The sequence below is a fragment of the Anas acuta genome, chromosome 2 (assembly GCF_963932015.1).
Source record: "Anas acuta chromosome 2, bAnaAcu1.1, whole genome shotgun sequence".
Lineage (NCBI taxonomy): Eukaryota > Metazoa > Chordata > Aves > Anseriformes > Anatidae > Anas > Anas acuta.
In genome coordinates this window covers 122,958,451-122,972,141 of record NC_088980.1, presented here as the reverse complement: position 1 = coordinate 122,972,141, position 13,691 = coordinate 122,958,451, and the positions used below count along the sequence as shown (strand labels likewise).

Sequence of the window (13,691 nt, the reverse complement as noted above, 5' to 3'; positions counted from 1 at the left end):
CGCAGGTAGGACTGGAAGAGCTCTCCGGAGAGAGCCTCCCCGCCCGCTCCTCCGTGAGGGGCGGCCCCGGGGGCTTCTCGCCGGGGGACGGCGGCGCCCCCCCGGCCTCGCCTCGCCCTCAGGGGCAGGTGGCGCTTCGCGGGGGGAGCCTCCATTCCTCCCTCCCTCCCTCCATTCCACCCTCCTCTCCCCTCCCCGCTCTGGTGGCCCGGAAGGGAAGCCCTGCCCCTCCTTCTCCCCAGCCGGCTCCCAGGTGGCAGCAGCCATCTCCGCGGCTCCGCTCCACCTGTAGCGCGCCCACGGGGCGGGCAGAAGGCGAGCGGCGGCCGCCTCTCGCCTCTCCCCCCCCCCTTCTCTCCTCCATCCTTCCCTTCCCCTCCCTCCCTCCTTCCCCGCCGCCTCAGCCCCACGGGGGGCCGGGGCAGGGCGGCCGCTTCCTCCCGCTCGGCAGCCGCGGCCCTGACGTCGCTTCCTTCCAACATGGCGAGGGCAGGTCGCTGCCGCCGACACCGCCACCGCCGCTGCTGCTGCTGCTAATGGAGGCGGGCCGGGGGCGGCTCGGGGACTGAGCCTCCGCGCACACCCCGGCGGCGGGGGGCGAAGGAGGAGGAGGAGGAGGAGGAAGGCTTCGCCCTCCCGCAGCCCAGGGGCTCGGCTGCCGACACAGCCTCCCCCCCCCCCCCCTTGGGGAGCCCTCCCTCCGCGCCGGAGCCCTTCCTCGGGGCGGCCGGTGCCCCGCTCTCCCTTCCCTTCCCCTCCCCTCCCTTCCCTTCTCCTCCTCCTCCTCGATCGCGCCCATGTATGAAGGGAAGAAGACGAAGAACATGTTCCTGACCCGGGCCCTGGAGAAGATCCTGGCCGACAAGGAGGTGAAGAAGGCGCACCACAGCCAGCTGCGCAAAGCCTGCGAGGTGGCCCTAGGTGCGTGCGGGCGGGCGGGCGGGCGGCCGAGGGGCCTTCCTCACACCCCCCCTTCCTTTCCTCCTTCCTCCATTTCGTGGGGAGCCGAGCCGTGACACGGATTTTTGGGGAGCAGGGTGTGTGTGGGGGTGCTTAGATCCGCACTGGGGGAAACTCGGGGCGCCCCTCGGGTGGCAGCGGCCGTGAGGGCGCTGCCGGGCTCTCCTCCTCCTTCCTCCCTTTCCTCCTCCTCCTCCTCCTCCTCCTCCTCCTGCTGGCGCTCGCAGGATGAATAGGCAGAGCCGGAGGCGCCGGGCTGAGCTGAGCCGAGGTGACCTGGAAGCAGACGGCCGGCAGGTGACAGGCAGCGGGGAGGGGACGAGGCGAGGCGGCGACGGGGGAAGGGAGGGAGGGAGGGAGGCAGCGACAGTGCCCGGGGGGGGGCTCTCTGGTAACATAGGGACACAAACACACAGGACGCCCCCTTCTCCAGGTGCTGCTGTGTCAAAACCATCTGCAGAAGCAGGACAAGTGCCGGAGCCGAGGAGGAGCAGGGCTCTGAGAGCCTGCCCGGCTGGGCTGCGGCCCTCCTGGGCGAGCACCAAGCAGAGGCTTCTGCTGGGGGGGTGCCTGCTTCGTTCAAAGCACACGTAGAGGGGTTACGGCCCTCCCAGCCTCCTGTTTGGCTCCTGGGTTTGCAGATAATTATTTTAGGAATTCCTGTTTTTTTTTTGTTTGCTTTTTTTTTTTTTTTGTGCAGTAGCAACGTCTGCTCGAATAGATTCGGTCAAAGAGAGAATGCGAAATGCAACTTGGTTGCTTGCAAAATGAAGCCTGCGTAATTTCAGGCTCTCTGTTCTTAACATAATCTATTCATTTATCTTTTTAAAAACATTTTTCATGTTTTAAAAAAAAAAAGAACAGGACTTCTGTTGTTTTCTTTCTCTCTTTGTCTGTGAAAGGCCCAGGCAAATGGAGGGGGAGAAACGGTGGCAGCTCAACTATTTATTTATTAATAATTCAAGGAGATTGGAAAGGGTATTTCTTACATCTCTCACTTATCAACAGAATTTATTCATAATAATCTTACAATTTAGACAGATGGGATTAAACCAATAACCCCTTGGTTTTTCCATGGACCTTATATGACGCATTCAAGTTAGAAACAGAGAAATATCCAGCCAGTATGTCATCCACAGAATTAGTCACCAGTATTAATCTTGAGTTACTGCTGCACTTTATCTCAGTAGCCAGATCTGTCTTAGGTATCGTCCAGATCCCTCTCGAGCACAGCTCCATTGTGTCACGCACGTTGTGCAGCGAGCCCTCCAGATTGTGCAGTCTGCATCTTTTATCTTCTAAAGGGATCTGTGTGTGGAGACCCCCCTCCAAGCACGTATCCCAGTGATCTCTGTGCTACAGCTTCATTGAAATCTTGTGGATCTAATTGCATGATGGGGCCTCAAATAGGAAAATTGTATGGTATGTGGGGTTACAAGAGAGCAAAGCAGGGAAAAAGAAATACAAGATTGTGTGTATTAGCTAATGTGTATTAAAAAAGGCATCATCAGCCTAAGAAAGATAAAAGGTGATATTAGTTACCACAGAGCCTTCCTGAAAATCAGTGATGGTAGATTATAGCACAATTAAATACCGTCGTTGATGGCCTGTGAATGTAGTATGGTCTGTTGTCTGGTTTTCTGTATCATGGATACCCAGTTCAGAAGTGGCAATGTATAACTCCTGACTACAGTGCTCGCATCTAAGCCAGCTATAAAAAGCTTTTCAGATAAAAGTAAATATCCTCCCTGTTTCACATGTAGGCCAGCTGAGTGTTAGTGGCTCTGTCTTTTGTAGCAGAGTTGGAAATAGAACGCCCAAATTTTGGTTTCTCCATCCAGCTCTTCATCTCAGATTGCTTCCATCCTGAAAAACACTTGACTGGACACTTTGCCACCTTAAGCAAGCAATAAATGCTTCTTATTCCCGAGAAACTGCTTTCTTACACAGACCAGTGAAAGTAATGATAAACCTTCAATAACATAATAGGTTAAAGTGAGTTTGGAGTTAACTCTGACAGTCTAAAGTTTTGTTGGATTTTTTTTTTTAATGCTGCTTGAATAAAATGTAGCTTTTAAAAATCATGGCAACCACATCCTCAAATCAAAATTGTATTTTTCAGTCTGAATATTTAATTGATTAGTCTTCACTGAAATTGTGATGTAGTACTAAACTCTTCTGTCAAGATTTTTTTTCAACTTTACAACTGTAGTGAAACGTTGCTTACTTTTAGTATAACAGATTCTGACTAGCAGCAGTTACTAATACAAAGGTGTATGTGTTTGTTTTCCTGGATATTTTGACATCATGACATAGGAAATTAAGCCTATATCTAATGATACAGGATCTATCACATCCTTATCTAATAATTCACCAGGTTTTGTCAGTTAATGCAGAACAGTCAACTCCAGCTTTCATGGATCTTTTCATACAAGTTCGTCCTTTATGAAAAATGTTTTCTGCGTGTGAGAAACATTTCTTTCTTTGTTCACCTAACAAAATACAGGTAATTAGGAACTTCATGTTTTGTACTTGCAGAGCAGCTACTTTTAAGCTATGTAAGGAATGAGTTTATCTTTACAATTGTCTGTTTGCAGAGCATCAGGCAGCGAGCTGCAGGTTTGGAATTAGAATTCCTTTCACAGCCAGTTCCCTGCACTGCTGTTTCTGTGTTGGTTTTGAGCCATACTACAATCCAGGAAACTTTACAGTAAACACACTGCATTGTGCGTAGTCCATAAAAGGTCTTGGGGGGGGAGGAAAAAAACAACTCCCTAGTTGAATATAAAGTTTTTAATAGAGTAAATAGAAATGGTTAGTGCTTTGTCAGAGTCCGGGGTGTGGATTTGTCTGCCTGGAAAGGTGGCTTAGAGCAGGACTGAGCTGAGCAAAACATAATTCCCTGTTATAAAGACTGCTCGATCATGTGCAGACTGGGAACTCAACTCACTTTAAAACCCCAAACTGCAAAAAATGGTAAGCGATACAAATAAGGAACTGGTACATGCTTTAAAGGAAGGTGTGCATGTGCTGCTTGGAAGTCTGAAAGCCCTGCCTGAAGAGGGCTGAAATTCACTTTTAGAAGGTAACTAAATTCCACATTGGATTGTGTAGCCTGTCACGCAAAGATCCTGCTGGATGTGGGATCCTCCTGCAGTGTGTAAGTAACAGTTCATGCTGCCATTACAGACGTGTAGGATATAATGAAGCATTAGTTCTTAGTTTTTCTGAGAAAAGGTGAAGTTAGAAGTAGAGCTCTGATTGCAGAAGGGGGAAGATTTATCTTTACTTGCACAGGTTGCTGGATGGCCTGGGACTGTCACCGGCATCATTTTCCCTGTTGCTCTTTTTTTTTTTTTTTTTTTTTTTTTTACCCTTCTTAGTGTCATTTGCTCATGTCCTATGCATACATAGATACTCATGCTCTAGTAGCCAAGCAAGCTGGGTTAGTAGTCAATATTGGAATGCAAGGACCTGATGCCAATGCTGAGCGCATTGCAAGTTTTAGGAACTTTTTTCATCAACGGTCAAAGACGCCTTTTTGACGACAATTACAGTCTTCTGGATTTAATTTTACTGGAGAGGTGTTGAATGAGCAAAATTTCTGTTCATAGTTTGGGTAATGTCTCTCTCTTCTTGATAGACTGTGTTTCATCTTTTATCAAAATCAGTTGTCCTTTTTAGAAGCAAACCCCGAGTTTTTAGAGCTCTTTTCTATGGAGATCGGCATGGGATTGTACCATTGTCTGTTGTCTGCGTACGCTATAGGCGTTTACTTTCACAATGTACAAGTCACCATTGTCCACCCAAAGTTTATTCGCTGGCTGTAATTGTTCTTCTGAAACACATTTCAGAGTAAGCAAGGAGCATAAATGGAGATGTTTTGCTCATATAAAAAGAGACATAAAAAAAAAAAAATCCTTAATGTTGCAACTGTCCTTCCCTCTTGCACACTGCTTGGGCTTTAACCAGCAGGGTTTGCGTGGTTCACATCTCATGCACTCTGCAGAGGTTTCAGGCCTGGTAACAGTAAGGTTTAGCTGGCCCCATAAACTGCTTTTCAGGTTGCCTTCTGCATTTGAGGTGTAAAGTGCTGCTGATGTCAAATTTATGGGGCTAATTTAAGAGAAGCAGCGTACGGTGGGAATTGTTGGAAACGTAATCAGTTGTTGGCTGAGCAGAATGGCAGTGCTGACAAGCCTTAAGCTCCCTTGGGAAAGGGAATGGTTGGCAGGGTGCGCTTACAAACGTTTTTGTAGAAAACAAGGTAGATCGTATTTGGGTTGGGAAAATGGCAAATGAGTAGCAAATAATTGCTTTTTGTCTTAGAAGGAAGAAAAAAATGTATTTTTTTTCAGGTGGAACTCTGACTTTACTCTGAAATACACCCTCAATTAAAGACTTTGAAAGTTTTAATGCTGTTTTCACTATCTTTTAAAAATCTAACTGTGAGAGACTTTAACACATCTTTGTATCACAGGGCAGCTTTTAAATATATCTGTTCTGCTGCTTATTTTAGAGCAGTGATTGAAATGTTGGAGCCTAAAAAGAAATGTTGTTGTCATGTGACTGCTGTGCATTTATTTCTTATAATGAAATGTGTTTCCCGTTTGGTGGTGGATTTTTTTTCTGAGTTGATCCTTCTGCAAAACGTTTTCTGGTATGTTATTCCTCTAATTGTCATCTTTTTTTCTCTTTCATTGGTTTTCATCCGTATTTCTTGTTTATCTCCAGCTCGCCAGTGCTTCATTTGTTTTTTAGCATGACAACAGTATCCCTTCTTGCGGGTTTTTGTCATAAAAAAATTAAAATGAGAAATAACTTGGCCATTGACATCAAATACACGTTTAAACCTTTTCTGGAGGCTTTCAGGGAATAACCAGGATTGAGCTAGCATTTTGATAGCATGCTGTTCAATGCCCTACCTTGTTCAGCTGTCAGGGAGGACGGTTTCATGGGTGTTTACAGACAGGGAGCGTGAGCCAGGGGTGTTTTAGTTAGTCTCTTTCCTGTTTGGAGGGAAACTCCGAGCTGAAGTCATGGATTTGCAAAGGCCAAGATGAGGAAGCATTGACTTTTTGGGGGGCAACCTGGCTGTCAGGTTTGGGTTTGTCACTGGTGTTCATATTTTTATCTTTGCTGTGTTAGTACCTCAAAGTAAACAAATGCTGCCACAAATCTCATGCAGTTCTGTGAAAGCCAACAGTAGGTCGGTGACTATGACTTAAAAAAAGCATAACAAAACAGTGTTTTGTGTTTCCTGCATCAAGCCATCGAGTTTTCCTGTGTGGTGTGTGAGTTGATGGGTTGCTGGGAGAAGGTATTTTGGTCTGGGAAAGACAGCTGAGCATCAGAGGGATGCACATCAAGGCACTTGTCTGGGAAGGACAGCGATCATCGGGGCCTGAAGTGACTTGGGAAACAAAGCTGCACATTTAGAGGAGGCAGGAGAGCAGTGTCAGAGAAGCAGAAGCGAGGAAGAAGCTTTCATCTGGTAGAAGAGGCGAAAGTGCATTGCGTGGGTCTGCAAGCAGAAAATATGTGACCTGGCTGTGCCAGTCAGACAGGTACGGGGCAAGTCATCTGTGCACAGCTGGCAGTGCCACCATGCCCTTTCCGTGAGTAAACAGAAGAAACTGTAGGTTACTGTTGGGCAAACCAAATCTCAAAGTAAAATAAAGCACATCCAGAAAGTCTTCATACAGCCAGGGAAGACAAAAAATACTCTTACAGGATTTTATGGAAAGAGAATATTGTACAAGGACAGTCGAAGAAATGGAGTTTGGGTGAATTGAACTGTGCTGGTATGCTTTGTTTCTGTGAAACACACCTGGTGTCAGAACTTCAAACCTACTCAAACAAAAAAGCCAGCATATATAGTTTATAGCTATCTTCATGGATGCAGGGGACTGTTAAAATAACTGTTTTGAGGAATAAGGTAGATGGATACTTAGGTGCTACTTCACATCTTGAGTGTAAATGTAAAAGACCCCCTAAAAATAGGCCTGTCAAGTCCCAGGAGTTTGAAATACCTGGCAGAACTCCATTATTGATTTCCAATATGTCTCAGGACACCAAGAAAACTCCAAAGGACGGGAGGAAATCTACTACTGCGCCAGCACTATTAAAAGGCTGAACGGGTTGACTTAGGTAATTGCAGGGGGATTGGCTTGATGTTGGTCCCAGGCAGGGTAGCGGAGCAACTGACACGAATGTGAACAAAACTGCCAGTCAGCAACAACTTGAGAAAGATTTAACATCCCCCTGTCCTGTCTCCCCACCCTCAAAAAAAAACAAAAAAACAAACAAAAAAAAACCTCTTACTAGGTTAAGATTTTAGAATACATCAGAAGGAACCTCCTCCACATTTGTCTTCTGTAACTCCTGTGTTTGTTGTTCAGTTCTTAATTTTACAAAATAAGTAGTAACTGTCAAACTGGTAGGAAACATTTTGTTTGAATTGGTAACATTTTATTTGAATTGTAAAATGTTTACAGATTTTTTTCCTGCCCCCCCATGTTGCTTCTTTTCACTGTATCTTAGTTTTTGGTATTGGGGATTTTGCTTGTGTTTCTTTGTGGGCTTCTGGGTTAGAGGATGAGCTTTTATTTGGGGGAGCAAGAGATCTTAAAAGAACTTGAACTCTTGAGAAACATGAGCTCTTGCTATGATGCTGTAGCTTTGAAGCCTGGATAGCAAACAGGAAGGTTCTGCTGACTCCACACCTGGTACAGCTTTTAGAGTAATGTTACTCCTGGTTCCAGCAGCGTGTGGATTTTATTATCTGGAGACACGCTTGAAGAGCCACATAGGGAGAAAAAAAAACAACAGAACAAAACACAGCACAAGAGTTAAGTTTCTTAAATCCGCTGCTTCTGTTCTGGGTAGGAAAACAGTGGGCTGGTTTTATGAGTATCACGTCCTGTTTTGGTTTTCTCCCCAAAGTGTGTTTGAATTCGAGGAAAAATTGTTTCAGAGTTGTCTTGCATCTGGCTGTGCTTTTTGGGAGTTTGTAAAATGCAGTCCCACTGGATGCTTCCTCTTTATCTGAAAAAAAAAAAAAAAAGGCACACTTGATTTCATGGGAATTGGATGAAATTGTGCTTCCACTCGTAAGCATAGTCCCAAGAAGCTTGCTTGCTTACCTGTTGGGGAGGTGCTGTTTGAGGTGGGTGTGCACTCGCACGCACACAATAACAAATAAAACTTTCATTTTGAGAGGGAATTTCATTTCCTTCTTAGTCACCTGCCCACTGATCTTCCAGTCTTTAGGGCTGACAAATACCCACAACTTCCTGAACTGAGCGATTGCTGCTGCACATGAGTGTTTATTCTGCAAAGCAGGCTACTCCTAGCTTCTTTCTAAGCTGTGATCAAACACACACTTGCTGGTGAAGGATCCCTAAGCAGTAATGTGTTTGATTGCAGTGTTTGATTAGATTTCTAAAATACCTCCTCGTTCGGTTGTTTTAATCTATGCTATCCTCCTGTGATTTGGGGGGATTGAACAAAAGCACAAGTTTTCAATAGCATCTTGGGGAGATTTGAAAAGAAAAAAACCTTGAAACAGATTTGCACTTCACCAAAGTCGCCTCTGTTTTCTGCAAGCATATTGCTCTTGTGTTATTTAATTTTCTGCTAATCAGAGTTCGTTCTAATTGTTTTATCTAACCAGCTTTTTGTGTGTGTGTGATGCATCTTTTGTATCATATATTTGCCTTATACTCCAGATTTTTACTGTAAAATTACACACACATACAAACAGCTAAATTCTACCAAAACCAAGAGTTTTTAGGGCATCACTGATCACTGGCATGACTGCTGTAGACTTTTCTCTTATTGTCTTGTCTTTTCTTTTTTGTTGATTTCAGTTCAGAATGTATTATTTTTATTCCCCCCCTGACTTTTCTGGTACCCCACGCACTATGTAAACTAATCTGGTATGAGATTGCATGGTTATTGATGTTACCCCATTTACTACTTAGGTTTTGTTCAAATGTGCAATGTCTGTGGTCTACTCCTTAATCTTTTTTCATTTTGTGTATTTCTCGGGTCAGAAAAAACAGGAAGATATTCTAAAGAGAATTGAAAATAATATAGGTTTTCATGTAAGCAGGGTTTATTCAGTCTGTGTTTTGTGTCTGTCCTCAAGCACAAAGGGAGATAAATATGAAAAAGGCGATCCATTGCTAATGCAAATTCTGCACTCGTCTTCAGCGCTTGCTGTTCTGATAATCTTAACAGGTTTTTGGAACATTATCCTGCATTTTGCTTACAAATAACAGTATGACTAGGTATGTAAATACTTCATGGCAACAGATTTCAGTCAGTGCTGGATACAGAGATGCTTTACTACTTTTTTACTTGGTGTAAATGCAGGGATCTTGAGTGTCCATGAGCACTGCAGATGTTTCTTAATAACCAGGAATGTTTGAATAACCCCTGTGCTTCAGTGTTGCAAAGTGCAGCTTTGCAGTTAGAGAGAAACTGGGGAGAACATAGAGAGTTTCGAATTGTGATCAAAATGTTGGGGTTTACTAGGAAGATGTTAAATAACATCTCGTTCAACAGGGCTCAGCTGTCCAGGTACAGTTGAGGTATGCTTACACAATTTTAAATCAATTCTGCCAATTAAATACTTAAATCATTTTGTGATATAAGTAGGGTGGCACTTGTTTGATTTCTTTGATGGCTCCAAATCACATTAGTTTTGAAACCATGCTACAAATTAAAATGGCTGTACTTGAACAAAAATTTGTATTTTTAATGCAGGTAATAAGCATAAAGCAGTGGTAGTGGCCGTTGAAATCAAGATGTTTTTTGCAAAGGTGTGGTCCTGTTGTGTAAAACATAACACACAAGTTAATGCCGTGCACACAGCCTTTCAGGTTCTAGCAGTGTGTATGAAAGTCTGGATGGTGCTGTTGCACATACCAGGAGCTTTGCAGCTGGCATAAAATCAGGTGGGTTTTGCAGGGACTCAGGAAAGCTGGAAAATCCAGCCTGAACTCAGCGTGCTTCATTTGGCTAATGGACCGTGACATCTGCAAGAATGCAGTGCTGGATCTTGTGGGGTATATGGGAAAGCCGATAGGAATTAATTAACTTCTGTTTTCATTACTCTGAAATGGAAACAGAGCTTTATAACTGCTATATGTAAAGCAGCTAGAATAGGACAGCCGTGTTTGCATAAAATTCCAAAAGCTGGGTAAAGATGGCCTAAGTGCCTGAGAAGCATGATTAAAATTTTCTTTAGCTGCGGTGAATGAAACTCTTAAATGTTTTCTCCTCGTAATTTAGGACATGACACTTTCTTTTGTGTGCTTGTGTACTCAAAATTACACATTTAAATAGATCTAGACTGCTTAGAGATTTTGCGGTGAAGAGTTTTCTTCTTTGAAATGCTCTCTTACGCTTGGCACAACTATGGGGAAAATAGACTGTGATGGTTAGCGGTTTGGAGGAGCCGTAGGATTGTGCCTTAGAAGCAGGAAGGAAAAGGAGATAAATTTGACCTGCATCCTAGAATCTGTATACTTCAGCTCCTGTCAGAAATGACATTAAAATTCTCAACATTCATTTCTTTACATTGAAGGAGAACCAGCACTTGGGCCATTTGTTCCCTGTTCTCCATTTCACCTCGAAAAGGAAAAGCTGAGGTCTGTCTGCATTGTTGCTCTCCAGTCCTTCCAATGATGAACTTGAGGCGGGTGGCACTGCACTGAGGTGTTTCCTACCTACCCCTAGAGTTTCTGTTATGGATCTGGGTAGGATTCCACTTGAATGACATCTTCCAAACCAGAAAACCTCGTCCTGCCTCAAGCCTCTCTGTGAAACTAGATCAGAGGCAAGGCTGGGGTCAGAGTGAAGCATCTTCACAATGAAAGGAAGGGTTTTAGTTTTTCTATGGAAGAACAATATAAGGATAATTTTGAGGAGCTTTTTAAAAATGTTAGTAGTTCATCTACCTTTTATTAACAATATCTTTTTTTTTTTAAAAAAAAAAAAAAAAGCTTGAACAGCAGAGATTAGATATAATCTAGTAGATGTCACTGTGATGATCCACACTTGTATGCATTTGATCCCAAATAGACTGCCTAGAAATAGACACTGAGTTATGCTCTGGTTTCTGAAATATGAGGAAACTTCCATCATTCTTGCAACAGCAAATAGCTAGAAAGACCAAATGCCCTTGTATAACAAAGACAATGATTTTGGAAATTCTTCTTCTAGTTTGTAACAGAGTATATTTTATCTTGCATGTGACAAAGCCTTTAAAGAACAAGTAGGAGGGACACAAACTCAGTGCAGTAGAAAGTGTAGATAATTGCTGTTACACAGAAATTCTACATTTCAGTTAATACTGAACTGAATGCCTTAACAGTTGTTCTTCATGGCTGCAGTAAGCAGGGGTCAAAGAAGTACTTCACTGTAAGACAGCATACAACGTGGATAGACTTAACAATACCGTGTGCTGGTGACCTTTTGTAAGTACTTTTCCATACATCTTCTGATCTCAACCTGAGAAAAAAAGAAGTCGTCATATGAGTAGTTGTCTCAATTTAAGCAGCCTGGACTTCCAAACTATTTCTCTGAGATGTGAATGAGAGATAGGAGATGGGGAAGTAAAGGTTCCATTGTATTAATAATGTCATGCATATGGGGCTGGAATGAAAGGGGCAACACTGGAGCTTTCATGGCACTTCCACGCTCATATTCTTAATTCTCGTGTTCATTCATGTTAGTCTGAGCTGCTTCCTGTATCAAAATGTAATGAGGAAATCACAGAATCTTTAATAATAGCGTGATTACTTTGAAAGCTTCGTTTGAAAGATCTCACTCACATCAGGACTTTTGATTTCAAGTTTGAGCTTTCAACTGCAAATGGGAAGTTTTGCTCAAGTGAAAATTACAGAGCTGGTATGGCTGTAGCCTTTTTTGGAGGCATACCAGAGACGTAAAAATTAACTTCAGTCTGCACTTCTTTGTTATTCAGTATATTCTTTTCCTCTTAAATGTGGTTTGACAAAGTTTATAGATAATCATTAAGTTATGGCTATCTTGTATCTCTGGAAAAGATGCTGTTATGTTTTTCATGTGTTTCAGAGCCATAGCGAGGGGGGAATGGCAGAATGCTTTTTAATTACAAGTTTACCAGTAGCATAGTTCATGTATGGACTCTCACGTGACCTTTACAGTTTCAGTGCTTGAAATGAGTAAAAGTCTTGCAGCATCGTTTGTTTTGCTTCTCGTTTTTTTCATTTCTACTTGTAGATTGCTTTTGAAGTGAGCAGGCCACTTAACGGGAACTGTGTATTTTGACTATTTCTGAAGGTATCGTGGAACTCCTAAGGCTCTTTCATTCCAGTCTGAAATGAAGAATAGAAATTCTGGGACTTTTGGAAATAGCTAGTTTAAAAGGGCATTTAAAAGAACAAAAAATTTCAATGAAATCTCTACAGCAGGAATGGTTAAAAATAAAATGTAGATCTTCCCTTATTTCAAAGGGATCTTCCAGTTTCATTCTAGCTTTTCCTAGCACTTCACGCTGCACAGGATTTATTGTCCTAGGCTGTGCATAGTCTTCAGTGATTCACGCTTTTTGTTGCTTAACATTAACAGAAAGGTATGTGAAACCTTCTCCTAGACATTGAAAACATTACAGCAAATGACTGCCCTTGTTGTCAGGTCACTATCTAAAAGCAGTTTGATCAGTTTTGACTCTGGATCTTTTTTAAACAAAACAAAAGATTCTGAATAAACCCATCAAAATAAACAGCTTCTTTGAGATAAGTATGTTCACATGCCTGGCTTGGAATAATCATCATTAGATGCCAGGGTTTGTTTTATTGCATGAGCCTAGTCTATATGTTTATTGCACATATTTAATAATTTGTATGCTTGTGTTGATGAAGGGGACATGGCTTTTCTTACCTTGGGTAAAGTGTGAAGGTGTACATAACAGTAGCTTGTGGTAGCTGTTTCTTTAAAGTATGGAATAAGAACAGGTCATCATTGGTATGCATGTGTGCTTACTCCTGAAAGAAACTTTCAGAACGAATGAGGATGTTTGATGGATCATGGTACCTGACAAAGTATTAATGAAGAGGTGGACTGTGAAAAGTGGATGTCTGGCTTTTGTGCATGCTGCCAAATGGTCCAGAAACAAGACCAAGAGCATAATGATGGTCTTGTTCTCCTGCAGCAGCAGCCTGTCCTTGCCAGAATGAGTACAAGGCATTAGTAAAACATTTATTTTAGTCTTCAGTTGTGACCAATGAAGCAAATATGCAAAGCAGAAAATAACAGAGAAGACTCAAGAAAGTCTTTCATAATTAGGTAACTATGTCAAAAGCAAATGTATGTGCAGTTGCCTGTGAATGCCAGACATCTTTAAAAATGGTCACCTCGAATATCAGCGGTTCTAAAATGAGATGCTATCTTAAGAGGTCAGGAATGTGGAGGGATTATCTATGGAAAAGTCGTAGTTATGCAGCATTAATTATGTGGGTATGAACATTTGCTGTACTTTACAGAAAGCTTAGTCATATTAGGTAAATAAATTAACTGCAGTTACAGGTAACATTGAACAAGCAGCTCTCGAGTCCCACTCGAACAGGAACTGGTTCAGGATGTACCTTCTGGAGACCTGGTCTGTAATTGTGAGCATTCTCATCGTGACATGCTCAAGTGTATGCTAAAATATCCTCAAATCCAGCTTCATAGTATGA

The 13,691-nt window shown here is 42.8% G+C and overlaps 1 protein-coding gene across 2 annotated transcripts in view; it reads left to right on the top strand.

The window, feature by feature from the left end:
• The first annotated feature begins 232 nt into the window (after positions 1 to 232).
• The window catches only part of ARFGEF1 (ARF guanine nucleotide exchange factor 1), a 91,702-nt gene continuing 78,243 nt past the window's right edge, over positions 233 to 13,691 (top strand). The window contains exon 1 of one of the 2 annotated variants that reach the window (XM_068672024.1): positions 233 to 921. In XM_068672024.1, coding sequence (XP_068528125.1) covers positions 798 to 921 — 124 coding nt within the window. In that variant the 5' untranslated portion in view covers positions 233 to 797. The remainder of the gene's footprint in view (positions 922 to 13,691) is intronic. The other variant, XM_068672025.1, reaches the window with a different exon arrangement.